This window comes from Harmonia axyridis, chromosome 3, assembly GCF_914767665.1.
Source record: "Harmonia axyridis chromosome 3, icHarAxyr1.1, whole genome shotgun sequence".
NCBI classification, from domain to species: Eukaryota; Metazoa; Arthropoda; class Insecta; order Coleoptera; family Coccinellidae; genus Harmonia; species Harmonia axyridis.
Window position 1 is genome coordinate 37,014,176 of NC_059503.1, and position 16,116 is coordinate 37,030,291.

General features: G+C 33.2%; 1 protein-coding gene across 1 annotated transcript; it reads right to left on the minus strand.

The window, feature by feature from the left end:
- Positions 1–367: 367 nt before the first annotated feature.
- LOC123675213 (endoplasmic reticulum resident protein 29) lies at positions 368–4,619 on the minus strand. The gene is made up of 2 exons (XM_045610537.1): positions 3,887–4,619; positions 368–658 (listed from the first exon to the last, which is right to left on the minus strand). The coding sequence occupies exons 1-2, from the start codon at positions 4,436–4,438 to the stop codon at positions 455–457; spliced, it is 756 nt and encodes a 251-aa protein (XP_045466493.1). The 5' UTR covers positions 4,439–4,619; the 3' UTR covers positions 368–454.
- Between the last annotated feature and the right edge of the window lie 11,497 nt (positions 4,620–16,116).

The following is a 16,116-nucleotide window of genomic DNA, read 5'->3' on the forward strand; positions in this document are numbered from 1 at the left end:
AATAAGTAGGTGTTATTTTTTTTCCTGTAGACACCTGAAGTTCAATCTTTTGAAATAAAAACTGTTTTATGTTTTTTATGTTCTTGTTTGAATTGTTTGTTTTTCTTTCAGTATTGAGAAGTACTTTTTTCCAATTAAGTTTCTGATATTTTCAATTGGAGAAAACAAATTTGACCATATTTTTATGTATTGATTAGTAAATCAATACAGTTTCATAATTAGCAAGATAATTTGGTAATTAACAACTGGTATGTCTGAATAAAGTTTCTGTTTTTTTTTATGAATTCAATAATTATGAAAGGAGGTTTTTTGCCCTCTTAGAGAATTGGAACAATTATTATTACTACTACTATTCAAAAGAATTTTATATGAAACAACTTCCAAATATTTATTAATGTCAGATCACAAGATATCTATTGAAATAGCCAACTTATTACAATGATATACCAGATAACTATAATTCGTCTTTGCTGTTCAGTACATGAAAACTTTTAAGTATATTCAGTCTGTTTGATAGATCTTGTTTTTTCTTCTCTTGAATTTTAGATTCTTTAAGTAATTTTTTTAGTCTTTCTGTTTCCTGTTTGATGAAATTTATTCCATCAGATAATATTCTTTTCATATACTTCAGGTATGTTGTAGCAGTTTCTTTTTCTTTCTGGAAAATGAACGAAATAATTAAGAGAAAAAATGTATATGTAGTTCAGTTCAAGTGGTAGTCATACAAATAAAAGAAGAGTTTTTTTCTAACACCTCAACCCTTTGATCCTTATTGGTTGCTAATTTTCAAGCATTCTTGAATATTCCGATACATATGGTTATCTTTTGAAACTACAATACATCACATGCTTAGGTAGGCCAAATGCAATGTGTGCATTTTTCAGTGGTAAAAACTGAACGGTGGTAGCACAGAAGCATTTTTTCGTAGGGTGATGCGAATTGACAATAGAGTTTAAGGAAAGTATGTCCAATCTTACAAATCTTTCTCTAAGCAAATTGCTTAATAAGTGGACAAGCCAATATATTTTAATTAATCATATTTGCGCCCATATTTTGATAGTCAACTGGACAAAAATATATTTCCTCATTCATTAATAAATACAAAAATTACATTTATTCACATACTTGAAGCTCTTAACAAATGTAAGGCCATATCTTAGACTATAAGAAAAGTTTAATGAAAATTAATCCGGCACAAAAGCAGAGGTTTTGTTTTAATATAAGATATCTTTGGCAGTCTACAAATATTTGCATGTCGATAGTCATGTAATGACTCTTATACAAAGAAAATATCAACGTACAAAGTAATTCTTGTGTTGAACCCAGCAAGAGTCAAATCAGCTGCCCAAGGTACAAGTAATGACAAATAAAGCATAAGACATCTTATTTTAAGTAGTTAAGAAGATTAATCCCATCAAGTGAAGTGTCTATATCTACAATGTGTCCCAAGTAGCTATTCTGTGCAGGGCCGTCGATAGGAATAACGGGCCTGGGGGATATAAAAATGCGGGCCCCTAGACGCTTCCGCCATTCTGTGTAGGACTCTTACAAAATTACTTATACTTATTCATCGTCTTTGCATTTCTGTTGCTGGATAACCGAATTATTTTTTCCTTACGCATAATTTTTGCATAATCTAATTGTTCTTGTGGTACATTTTTTATTTATCTCCTATTAATTAATTTTTTTTCCTTTCACTCTAGCCAAAATGCAACTTTTCAATAGATATCCTTCAATTTTCACTAAGAACTCAGTTTCATTCATTCGACGCGAAATGCCACCTAGAAACTCAGAAACTTCTTTCCTCTGAGCCTAGAAACTTTTCGAAAAAATTCAAGTGGCGCAGAGATAATTTTGAAGGTTATAATTTATAAATGATCAATGAAAAAGAAAAACTGTTGTGTAATTTTTTGCGAACTATCAAAAAATTCTGTAATTATCGATCGCAACTTTGGAAAAATATTCGAAAGGAAAAAAAAGTTCTTATAAAAAACCTAATTCCCTGAATATGCTTCGCCAATATTTACACTACTGAATAAAATTAAGGGATCAAAAGCAAATTCCAAATTTTAAGTGGTTTTTCAAATGGCTGTATTTTCGTTGAAAATTGGCGTATAAGAATTAACACGTTAACTGCCGCATAGGATTTTCAGTAATTTCCAATATTGACATCCTCTACAGCCAGCGGCCAAATGGTAAAATATGAATACGAAAATCTCTTGTATGCCACCTGTACAGCGGGCTACCATTACAAAATAATAACCGTATAAAAATGGAAATTCAAAATTATGAAATGCGCTTTTAGCTTACAATGATATGTCAATATTTAGTGGAGAAAAGCATATAGCAATTTTCGGGATATGGCACAAAAAATACTTTGTTCGATCTTATATGTATATAGATATTGTTAGATATATGTATATAGGACTTTTTTTTTTTAAATCTCTCATTTTCCTTTGTACCTCCAATTTAGGAACATCCTGCACAAAAAAACAGCAAATAAATTAATATGGGTTTTCACAAAATATTTTGATGGTGATTTAAATATAAAAAACCCCCTGTATTTTTTCTAGAAATTTTACTTGTATTTTCACTAAACCTATTTTTCCACTTCGAAGGGATCACCTCTTTCTTTAAAATGACACTAGGTTCACTCAGCATAAAAAAAGAACGAGGTGGATTGAATGAAAATACAAATCTGGTATTATAAAGGAACATGCCTAATAAAAAGGAAAGAACTGTCTTTTCTATTCATAAGGTATAAGAAATTAAGAAATCGTTTTTTTCCTAAGATTCTTCAACAAAGCTAAATACTTGTTATGATAGTAAAACAAAATAGAAAATATGTGCCTCCTTGAAAACCGGGCTTGTTTTTATTGAAAAGAACATTGTATTTCAAATTCTTATTTCCAAATTATTTACAAAGAGGAAATATTCCGCACGCACGTGTTGTCATTATTTCATAATTGTCTATTTTTATTGCCTTTCGTTGGAATCTGTATATACACCGCATTATGTACCTGAATACATCATAAGAACCAAAGAAAATGGATAGATAATGTTGAGGGTTAGCAGAGGGCCCCGACGTAAAAGAAATATTGCATGACTGATGATGTTTCATAAGATAAGTGAAAAAAATTCACTCAGAATTTTTTTTTGTGTATTACGGGATTCTGAAAATTACGGGCCAAGGGAGAATCACCCTCCCTCCTCTTGACAGGCCTGATTATATGTCAGATGATTCTGCTTTATTGCATTTTAAGTTAGTAATCTTGCGTTGCTTTATTAACACTGATTTTTTTTGTTGATGTTTTGAATACACAATATCATGTAAGCAAGTATGGTTCTATTGGCCCACATCACCTCTATTCTACCATTCAATACCTTATTTCTGTATGCCATAATACAATGCTTTCTACAACAGTAAGGAAATAGTATGAATTACTTTGCTTAAATTTTGAAGAAAAAAGTTTTATTGAAGATTATAAATTTCTATTTGTATTATTAATTTTCTGAGGATATTCCGGAGAGATCCAGAATGACGTGGTTAAGTAACAAATGGTATTTGAAGGCGACATAAGGGATGATGTAGAGAGGAAACAATTAAGGTGGTACGGACTTGTGAATAGGAAGGTTGACAAACGTTTACCAAAACAACTAATGGAATGGCCACCTGACAGAAGAGGACAAGAGGACACCTAAAAGAAGCTGGGTTAATAGCATAAGAAAAGCTATTAGTATAAGAGAACTGGATGAGAATCTAGTCAACCACAAAGGGGAATAGAGGAGGGTTATCAGACGACAACGACGCAAAATGTTTTAACCGACATATATGTATATTTACACAAATTTCTTGATACCAACAAAGCATAAATGGGTACATTACCTCAACAAGCATGTGAGTTTCTTTCTCAATTTCCTTATACTTTTCATTCTTATCCTCTGCTTGAATAAATTCTTCTGCAAATCTGTCCATTTTTTCTAAGCATCCAGGAAGGCCTATGTAAATATCACTATTGTCTTTGACAAAAGTTCTTAGCATTTCAACATCCCATTTTTCCTTTAGAGGGAAAGATATTGATTTAGTTGTGATACCATTCACAAATAGTCTCAAAGCAGGGAAATCTTCCTTAGATCTAATAGCATATTTTTGAGCCAGCTCCTCATTATCTTTTTCACCATAATCTTTAACACCGACTTCACCTACTATCAAATTTTTATTATCTGAAATTTCTTCAGCAAATTTCGTGAAAACGTCATGTTTTTCACCGTAAGGATATGCCATATCGAATTTTACTAATACTACTTTGAACCTAGATATAATCTTGTTGAAATTATGCTCGTCCAAGTTAACACATCCTTTACAAGATTCTACCACTCTGACTGTCAGTAAAATTGAACATAATAATATGAAGGGACTTTTTGGTAATGAATACATTTCTTATTCGGAATCCTAATTAACTCTGATGATTACAAATTTACTGAAGAATGCCAAAAATCTTAGATTTCTTTTTTCCTATTTGAAATTTGATTTATTGTTATTATTATTATGTGATTACTGATTGGTGAATACTAAATCTGTATATTTTCTGTTTACATCACGGGACACGTCAAGACGTTGTGATTGGTGTTTTGATATGAGCGATTCAAAGGTAGCTGGCGACATCTGTAACCAAGCTCGTTAATGGGTAATATCAGTAGTTCTGCATGTAAATAAAGACCCCCAACTGATTCCTGGTTACCACATTTTTTTCTGATACATTACGGCCACATACTGCAATTATTTATTCAATTGTTTTTGAAGTAAGTTCTAAAAGAATGTGTGCTATGATCCCTACAGTGGCGTACCCAGATATAAGCTTTGGGGTGATAAAGACTTAGGGCCAATTGCACCATTTGCCTAAACATTAATTAAAATTTAAACATTGATTAATTTCTGATTTCTCTTGAGAAATCATAGAGTAATCAACGTTTAAATTTTTAATCAATGTTTAGGAAAATGGTGCAACTAGCCCTTATTGTATTCAAAAGCATAAAACTTGATGATTCGCCTGCATCAATTCTCCTTTTTTTTGAAGAAGACTTCCAAAGAACTTTGCTTAATCATATTTTGATTAGTTTCGAGATCATGCAACATACATTAAGAGTTAAACACGGAATATAATATAAAATTTTCTCATCATCCACCTCAAACCAATCAACAGAATATACTGGACCTACTGACCTATATTTGTGAGTGAAAATGTTAACGCAGTAAGTAATAAATCCAAAGTGCCGACAAAGAGATTCTTTGCGATAAAGGCATAATTATATATAATATGGTGTTATTTATTTTCTTTAAGGTCCTAAAAAATGAGAGAAATTGCTATCAGGGGTGCCGGCGATTCAAGTCAAGTTCGGAGTTTTTTCTTCAGGATCTCATTGATTTTTACGCGATTGTTTATAATCAATTTGGCATTTATAGCTCGTATGTAAATATTGATCGAGCCGACGACAGATCAAGCCCTTTGATGAATTCGTTGCTTCAATTTCTGCACGATTAAATTATTGAGCGTTGTGACTTATAATGGATATCCCTACTGGAGGGGGGTACATCCCCCTTATCCCCCCTTGGGTACGTCACAGATGATTCATCCATATCCAATAATTCATCCATAAAAATATTTTTCTTTCTCAAACTTAGATTTTGAATATCGAGAAATTTTTTTAGAAGTGTATGATAAGCTCATTTCCTATTTGCAGTATTTGGTATTTAAGCCCTCCAAGTTCGATCTATGAGCCATGATAAATACAGTGTCTGTTTGGAATTTAAGTTCTCATCACTACATCTAATGTAGTACAAAAATATGTAAATATCGGCCATGAAAACTATGTGGTGTAGAATTCCACATTTTGCTTCAATATATTTGAAAAATATATGTTCAAGTGTACCTTTCCGATTAGGAAATTACTAAATAATTATTATTATGTAGCAATCCTTAGATTAATGTAATGTACTATTTCGATATAGGAAACATGCAAGAAACTGGAAACAGTTTAAACCCTTCACCAAACTCATCCAGTGGTGAATCCAGGATTTCTTCAAGGGGGGAGCGCGCAACCGAATTCATATAAAAGTTATACACAAGGAATTTTTTCCATTTATCAACATGAATTGAGTTGGACGAAGACAAAGCGTCATCACTCAAAGGGGGGGTGCCCCTCTCGCGCCACAAGCTTATCCGCCAATGAACTCATCAATGACCATCACTGTTATGAATTCAAAATATTGTACATGTTCAACACAAATTGACAAATGTACTTTATCTGTTGCTGTGCTCAAGAAAATCAATCATGATAATATTGATAATCTGATATTGCAAATATTGTTAAATAAAATTCTAAGGTGAAAGTTGATTTCAGGGTTAATACTTAATATATTTATTGTTTTATAGAATTGTCATATAGCAACGTTTCGGGCAGTGCCCTTTTTCAAGCCTGTAATCTTAGAATTATTAGTTCAATGCCTGTAATTATCAAGCCTGCAATTTTACAGGCTTGAAATTTTTATTTTTATTTTTAGTTACATTGTGATGTTTTATTAAGGATGTTTTTTATATATTTATATAAAAAACATCCTTAATAAAACATCACAATGTAACTAACAATAAACGGACAAGTTAGTAATATAGATAAATTTCTTTATATTTTTTATATTGAATAGATATCTAATTCCATATGTACAATCATTACCTTCTTATTTAGATATTTATATATAATCTATCTTTGTTTGAACAACTCATTTCGTTGGACGTTGTTGGTTGTTGTGTTATGAAGTGAGGTTATGATGTTTGGTTTATGCCATAGACCTAATATCCATATTAGGATATTAGGTCTATGGGTTTATGAGTTAGGTGTTGGTCAAGGTCTATAGATTTAGACAGGTTGTGTCGTAACTTTCAACCAATCAGCGTCAACCATTCGTGACGTCACTCGGTTTACACATTCAAATAAATAACGTTTGGTTTGGGTTTCCACGGATTTTCTTATTAGTTTGGTTGCGTATATCGTTTATAGACTATCCTAAATAGTCTTTAACCCTTTGTGACCGGAATTAATTTTATCGATATTTTTCTGTTGAAAATCAAATAATAGTATTCAAGTATGATTGAATAAAGTGAATAAACATGTTTTTGAGTTTTCGGACAAGGGATTTTTGCTTTAGGACGTGTCCTCCTTGTGGGGACACTAGGCAATGAAGAAATTTTACACAATGTAAATCATATTATTATTTTTAATGAAACCTAATACAAAAGTTTACTTCGTATGAAATTCTAAAAAAAAATTTAAACAGTAAATAAGATCCTTTTTTTATTTTGTGGGCAGTACGAGTTTTCAGATGTCCAAATAGTATTATTCCGTAAAATATTTTGCTTGAACGTATTCAAATCAATTTCATCTTCGCTGCTACATAAATCTTGATCTGCAGCTACATTCATTGAATTATTGGAATGATGTACAACACCGACATTCACGCGAAAAATAAAATTATTATTAGATGATATTCACATTAGCTCACGAACATGACAATTTATAATAAGTTTTTATATATTTCCCAAGAAAAAACCTACCTTCCATGTTTTTTTTCACTTCGAAACACGATAAAATAGCTGTTTCATATAGCTAGTACACAATCGTGGATATTAGTTTCTCTAATTCTGTGGTTATTCCGTTCATTCTTCCACATCTTGTAGAACAAAATCGTGTGAGAATATATCAGAAACGCACAGTTTTCACGGTTATATTTTATTATTATATGTTGGTACTCCGAACTTTCCGCCACGGCTTTATCTGTCAATTCATCAATTTGCCTTAAAGAAATCAGTTCTGCCAACCAACATTTCTCAATGCAAAAATCACTAAATTATATTTATGGAAATATTTCATTAATTTCAACGAAAATGCAATGAATTAGAGAAAATAATGTATAATACTCGTACAGAAGGCCCATTCTACCACTCGTTCATTCCAAAACTCGCCACTTCGTGGCTCGTTTTTGAATTTTGAACTCGTGGAAGAATACCAATGCCTTCTGCACTTGTATTATAAATAACTATTACATCCAATGCGTTTCCGTATGGATCAGCGATGTAGTTCGCGCTCCTATGTGTAGATACGGTATTTACGCGAACTAAGCAATATGTGGCTATACGGTGAGCGCATTAGGCGTCTGAGAAAAAAATTATTAACTTGTGTCCCCACAGTGGACACACTAGGACACAAAGGGTTAATATCTTCAATCATAAAATAGCTACGATAAAATGTCTGTCAATGATGGTCAAACGCGATAAAGAGACTCTATAGAACTTGACAGACACCGGATGACGCGTTACCTCACTCTTCAACCTAAGTTACGAGACAACCTGTGTAATCTACAGACCTTGGGTGTTGGTCAACTTCGATATCTTCTTCTTTCTAATGTCCGGTTGTCTGTTTAATGTTGGTCAGTAATGTGGAATAGATGTTATGTAAATTCTTTATGTCGGTTCTGTCATTGATAGAATTTTCATGTTGTTTTATATGTATCATTTCGAGAAATTCTCTAGATTTTCTGTTTGGTTCTCTGTCTAATATTTCTGTTTGTTCGTAATTGAATGTTTCTTCGTGCGTGGTCTTGTGTTTAAATAGTGCAGTCGGTGTCTTGGAATATTTGTGTCCTTTTAGTCTGTCCTTCAGTTTTTGTTCCGTCTGCCCTATGTATACACCTTCACAATCATTACAATTGATCTTGTAAGATTGGTCTTGTAAGATCAATTGTAATGATTGTGAAGGTGTATACATAGGGCAGACGAATTTTTTCACCAGCAAAAATGTTCGCCATGGGCAAAAAATATCATCTTTCTGTCATTTTGTGGAAACTAAGATGCATCTTAGAGGAAACCTATCAGACTTATATAACGATAGATGCAGATAGCTGAAGCCATCTATTGGAAACATTATGAATTTCTTTTTACTACACCTAATAAATAAAAATATATTTCTCTCCAATATCAATTAAAACATAACCAAATATGAAAATATGTGAACAAATAATGAAATATTGAAAACTAAATAATAAATTCCTGTCTAATATTCTTTTAACTAGCCTATCTTTGGATAATATTATCAACATTCAGACTGTTGCAAATGGCCCTGTGTATATGCATTGATGAAGCCAATCAATTTAACCTTTCTAGATTGTAGATCTTATCCAATCTTTCAGCCTTCTGAATGTCCGCGTGTAATTTTCGGTGATTCAAAGTTACATTTTTAAATTTATAAGGTCCGCGAGGGAAGGGCCATGGCCCCCCTTTGGATCCGCCCCTGATTCGTTGTAAACCAGAAAGAGCCCGTCAAATGTTTTCTTTAACTTGAGCGGATGAAAAATATCCAATTTTTGAGTTTTTTTCAAATAATATATGGTTCTATGTTTTTTCGGATGGTGCGGATTTTTTTGGATTTTTCGACGTAGAATTCGGAGTTTTCAGTGAAGTAGCATTGGTATCACTGCCAACATGGTTAGATTACGTTGTCGGATTGTGATGATCATTTCAAATCCACAATTTTACTATATCGTTATGAATGTATATTATATTGAGTGAAATATATTTATTTGAGTGATTCCCGATTAAATATGCAAATCTGAATATTTGGAATGCTATATTTTTCCTAATACGCTCTATTATTGTGACGTCACACACCGCCATTTTTGGTTCTCCTGTCAGTGTTCGGAATCCAAACAAATAAATTGTCATTCAAATTAGTACGGTGTCGTTGAAGGAATTGGATTATTTTCATAAATAAGAGTATTTGAGAACGATTTCACTATTAATTGATAGACAGAAGGAACGAGATTAATACCAGTAAGTTTGAATCCTGTATCATTCCCCAGACTTTGTAAAAAGCCGTGTTTATTAGTTGTACTTACTGGCATTAATCTCGTTCCTTCTGTCTATCAATTAATAGTAAAATCGTTCCTTAAATAATCTTATTTATCAAAATAAACCAATTTCTTCAACGACAACATACTAGTTTGAATGACAATTTGTTTGTTTGGATTCCGAACATTGACAGGAGAACTGAAATTGCGGTGTGATGACGTCATCACTAATAGAGCGCATTGTCAAATTTTTAGCAAGCAGAATATTTATTATTTTCTGTATATCCTGCTGAAATCCAAGGTTTGGCAGCTATTGCTGTCATCGGTTGTTTCACGTCGTTTGGCTAGGTTGAAGTTCGTTTTCTGAATTGTGCACGGACGTAGAAAGGAATATTGCATTGAGTGGAATATACTGCTTCATAAAAGGGAAGTTCAAACATTTTGTGACCGTTTCAAATGTTGCCGATTCTTGTCCACCAAATGTTCATTTATGAGAAATAAAATGTTTACTTTCTTATATCTGAATGGTGTTTTTGCTCCCCATTTGATAAAGTTCTCAGTTCCAGTTCCGTCTGCATTTCTAAAAATATTGGATCATTTGTTGTTTTACGTTCTTAAAATCAACTTTTGTTTTGCAATAATGCCTTGACGTAAATTTATTGCGGATATAGCGAATAGGGCTTCAGGGCCCCCGCAAGGGCCATCAACGCCCGCGTGCCGAAAATATTTTGGCGCCCCTTAAAGGGGGGAAGTGGAGAAAAACGTCGCAGGATAATCGGCAAAAAATGTTTCAGTTTTTGTTAGGAATTTATTTGTAGAAGGGTTAAAAAAACTATCAGCAACCTTTATTGGATGCTTCAAGAACTTTATGCTGTCAGTTGTTGCATAATACATTTTTTAAATTTTTCATTATTTTATTCAAGCATTCGATCAAAACCGCATTTTATTTTAATTTTGTAATGAAACTGCAGAGTTTTCAAAACCTGAGCTTTATTCTTCTTTAATCTATTCATAAATATATAAACCAAACAATAAACAAATAACAAATAAAATATTCAATTAAAGGATAAAATTGAATGGATGTTTTTCTAGATTTGGCTGCTGCGAATTCTTTTATTATATCATCAAAATCAATTTTATCGAGTATCTCTTGCTCTATAGCTAAGATGGCCAAACCAGATAATCTTTCTTGTGACAATCGTCAAAAGTGTCGCTTGTAGTCGTAGTTGTTAGGATGGCCGACTCTACAGAGGCTAGATTTTCAATACTTCACATGTTGCAGAAGATGGCGATGGCGCCGCTTTAGAAACTGTAATTTCTTCTCCCTCTATCGTTTCAGTATTAGAACATACTCCCAGTCATCTTCTCCCTTTGTTGAAGTCTAGCTTTTTTTTGCTGTCGAAATTTTGCACCAGAAGGTCGTTTTCTCTTGTATGGCTCCTAGAATTTAAGAAAAACTTGATCCAAAATTGGTAAGGACATTCACCCATGATTTACTTTGCGCCATCTCTTTGAGAATAACCCGTATGTTTTCATTTTTATGAATTTAAACCTTAAATCCGAGCCTTTAAACCTAAACGGAGTTAATATTAATAATAATAATAAGTTAAGACCGATCTGAAGCACATACCCTGTTCCTGTTATAATAATTAATTTTTGGCAAAGGTGAAATATGATTTTTTTAGAATGTCAAACGGCTACGAACATCAAATAAATAATACAGATCCAGGATGCATATTAAAAAAAAATTAAGTATAATATGATGGTGGGCCCAGGTAACAAATTCAAAATATCGAAGTCGATTCAATTTTTTCACGATTACAAACAATACTTCCCTATTTGAAGCAAATAAAAATAATATTATGGTATATAGGTATGGGCTAATTTAGGATGTGTACCATTTTAAACAGAAAAAAAAATATCGAATTTTATAGACTAATAGAAATGCTAATACTGTATGTGGATAGGTACTTACCATTTCATAAAATTTAATTTAATCACAACAAGAAACAGTAAAACAAACCACAATTACACAAAATACAAATCTTTAAAATTATCCGAGCATTTAAATTTTTTGCGTCTTGACCTCAACCCCTAAACGTTTCGAAACAAAATAACTATTCTTTGGATAGGTTTCTGCTGTTATAGCATAGCAAGCAGATTTTAGTAGTTTCAAAAATTCTCTGTAACATGTAGTATTTTTCCTACAGATGGTGGCGAAAGTTTCAGTAATTCCCCTGGCTAAAATCTATCGCTTCGGTATTTATGATTGTTTATGTGTACCATATGCGTTTTAGTGATGATCGAAGAAATGGTGCCCGCCGTCCGGTGCAAGGTGGTCCATAAAGAAATCCCGTACCGACAACGGGATGATTATTTATGATTTGTTTACTCGAAAAGAATCGTATAATTACAATCTGTGGCCGAGGTTATTCTATAGGGATTGTGACGTTCGGGAACTTGTTTGGATGTGTAAAAGATGTCTTTGCACGTTTAAAATTGTTGAAAAATTAAAAAAAAAATTTTTTCAAAAACCTTTGGTCTTTCGGATTTTCATGCGGTCTATAAGAGATTTTGGCGCCCCTTAAAAGTGGCGCCCGCGTGCGGTGCACGCGTTGAACGCGCGGTTGCGGGGGCCCTGTTTGTACTACAAATACTAAAAATAAATTTTCAACTGAAACTGTGAAGCTCATAAAGGAATGGGAAAAAAATTTAGATCTATCATATTTAAAAAATTACTGAAAAAAAAACTTTTGAAACAGTTTCAAAAGCCCTGAACTTCCTTAACTTTTGTGGATCAGTATGTCAATGGATGGAGGTGAAATATATTATCACTGATATGAGCTAGTGATATGTTTTCATTTCCGCGCGCTTTTTGTCAAATTTGATAGTTCATGTTGGAAACAATATTTACATACTGAAAATGACATATGCTCCCTCTATCTATGTTTATTACTATGAGTTTCAGACAATCGGATCCGATTGTAGTGAATGTGCAGTGTCCGGCCTAAGTGCATACCGATGACGAATGCAAAATTAACGGATGACAAAACAAGAAGCGACAAAGCGGATAGATAGAGAAAATAAACCTCGAGCGTGACATCCTTGTAGTCCAATAAAAGTAATAAGTCTTGACGATGGTAATTAGAATTACCCCCAGTACACCCTATATCTACGCCCTTGTCTGTGTTATTTGCCTATGCCTACCTAAAATAAATTTCGTTCGAATTTTTGTACATTATCAAATTTTTTATAGTTTAACTTTTGTTTCAGGTCTGAAATGAAAAGATTCAATACAATATATAACTGTTTTGAATTTTGTTGTTTTTCTGTGTTTTATGTCTAACATGATGGTTGTATCTCTGGCAACTGCTCAGAATATAGGAAGATATTAATGTTCTAAGGATAACTGTAATGAAATTTTCACTTCTCTTTAGTTTAATAATAATAATAATAATAATAATTTATTCATACTTATCTCACAAAATACATGTAAAATAGCGTATAAACAATAATAAAAACAATAACAATATTTATGCATTTTGTTACATACAATTCTAGGTTCTAATTTCAAACACTACAAGCAAACAAAATAAATAGAATAAAACCAATAAAAAACAATCTATGATCTCGAGATTGCAGTATCACATATAAATGGTTGGGATTCACAGATATACAGAATCACAGAAGATGAAAAATGGAAACATGAACTCACTTAAGTTCATTGAAGAACTTGTCCGTGAGCACACCTCCATCCTCCATCTCTTTCCATGGTTTCAAGATTTCTCAGGGGATACAGTATGCCATTAAGGCTTTGTTCAAAATTTTTCAACGGAAACAGTTCTGTTTAAAAAAGAACAAATAAAAAAAAATATGTATATACATATATATGACCATAAGTAACGTCACAAACGAAATTACAGGATATCGGCCAGTTTTACAGTCCTCAACAAGAAAACATGCTAACAATTTTTTCCTCTTTATGTAGACACATTCGGAAGGGTTTCGATGAAGTGGATACAAGGGAGATAGCAAATATATAGAATCAGCAGTTGATAATGCTATGAATTCTTGCTTTATCGGTATTCAGAAGCCAACGTTTCAGTCTTTTCTTAAATAATGATTTTGAATTGATTCCTTGAAGTTCATCAGGCAACAAGCGGAGTAAACGAGGAGCAAGGTAGGAGAAACATCTCTGGCCAACTGACTTATTTGCTTTGGGCATGAACATATTGGTCCCTTTGTTATTTCTGGTGGGATATTTATGGTTCGCTGAATGGATAATGTTTTTTTTTCAGAAATGAACTGAAGAATATTCTTACAGAACAATTGTCTGAAATCGAGTAGTTGGGATTCAGAAAACAGTTGGTCGGTTGGATAAGTTCTCGGTTTTCCCAGGATTATTTTGATGAACCATTTTTGGAGTACCTCTAATGGTTTCAGATGACAACTTAAAATGCCCCCCCAGCCAACAATACCGTATTGAATGATGGACTCCACCAGAGCATGGTACAAGATCTTGAGATGAGTGAACCCCAAAAATCTCTTGAACTGCCAGAATCTGTATATCAGTCCTCGGATTTTCTTCACTACATTGGCCGTGTGTACGTCCCATCTAAGAAACGAATCAACACAGATCCCCAGATATCTCACCGATCTCTCCAACGGGACACCCACACCGTTCAACGTGAGGGTATCGTAATTAGGTAAATTACTCTCCTATGACGTAAATGGTACAACCTTAGTTTTCTCTACGTTTACTGTGAGGACACTACACCTGAACCATTCGAAAACATTCTCTAGATCGTTTTCAGCTGTTTCTCGCACCTGTCGCCATGATTCTCCAGTATATATATAATCGCCGTATCGTCAGCGAATGAAATTATAGTCCCAGAATTTTTTCTAGTGAGTATTTCGTTTATATAAATTATGAATAGGACTGGGCCTAGCACGGTCCCTTGAGGAACGCCATAAGTTATATCCATTTCACTGCTCACATCGTCTCCTATCCGAACTCTTTGCTTGCGGTTGGTTAGAAAATTTTCCAGTAATCTATAGGTAGACCCTCGAAAACCCAAACATTCCAGTTTTTTCAACAGCAACTTGTGGCAAACAGTATCGAAAGCTTTCGCTAAGTCGATAAAAATTCCTAGACACGCTTTTCTCTTGTCCATTGCTTGGTTTATTTGGTAGGAGATAGCAGCAATGGCGTCTTGAGTGGATAGGTTATCTCGAAAACCAAACTGCGATGGCGCAATCAGTTTGTATTTATCGAGGTAGTTTGTCATTCGCAATTTTAGGATTTTCTCAAAGATTTTAGAGATTGTAGAAGTTAGTGATATGGGTCTATAATTGTTGACTTTTCTCTTGTCACCATTTTTGTAGATTGGTGTGATAATCGCGTTTTTAAAGTGAGTAGGGACGTCACCAGTTGCGAAACACTTATTTATTATGAAGGAAAGGGGTCGTGCTACATGTTCAGATATGGACTTCAAAATATCGTTAGTGATTTTATCTGGGCCAGGTGCCTTTTTGGATTTTAGTTGTGTAATTATTTCTGTCACTTCAGATGGGTCTGTTTCAGTTAGGTACATTGATTGAGGTTGTCTTCTGGTAGCGGGTTCATTTATTCCATGATTTTTTAGTTTTGTTGCTAAGTCCTTGCCTACATTCGTAAAATAAATATTGAAACACTCAGCAATATCCTTCCCATCATAGACAATGCCGCCGTTCTCCTGTTCAACGCTGTCAATATTCTGCCTTTTGGGATCGTTTCCTGCGTACTCTTTTATTGTTTTCCACATTTCTTTGGAATTTTGGGAGTTTTTGATTATTTTGTTTTTATAAAAGTTGAATTTAGTTTAGATAACGTAAATGTCGTATATATAAAAAGGTCTTATATAATGTAAAAAATTATCAATTTTCTTTTTTTTTGGAGTATTTATACTAGTGCACAAGTAGCTTCAGAAACCTTTGAAAAAAGTATCTAGAAGATATCTTTAACAGCAACCAATTTGATGTAAATAGCTTTTTTTGAGCTCTGAAATGCATGACCTATTTTTACTCAATTGAAAATAAAAATCCTAAAATTCCTCATAATTTAAATCAATAAGTATCTCTAGGGACATTTTCTATGTTCAGGCCATTTTCGAAGGACAAATAAGGATGTTCGTAAAGGAGGAAGTGACTATATGGATTGTGCAAATCAAATGACATAG

What these genes read in the sequence shown, in the direction of transcription:
- LOC123675213 (XM_045610537.1), bottom strand. Translation starts at nt 4,438, where the DNA reads ATGTATTCATTACCAAAAAGTCCCTTCATATTATTATGTTCAATTTTA. An exon ending in AAACTCACATGCTTGTTGAG is followed by an intron (nt 659 to 3,886) that starts GTAATGTACCCA and finishes TTCATTTTCCAG; the next exon opens with AAAGAAAAAGAAACTGCTAC.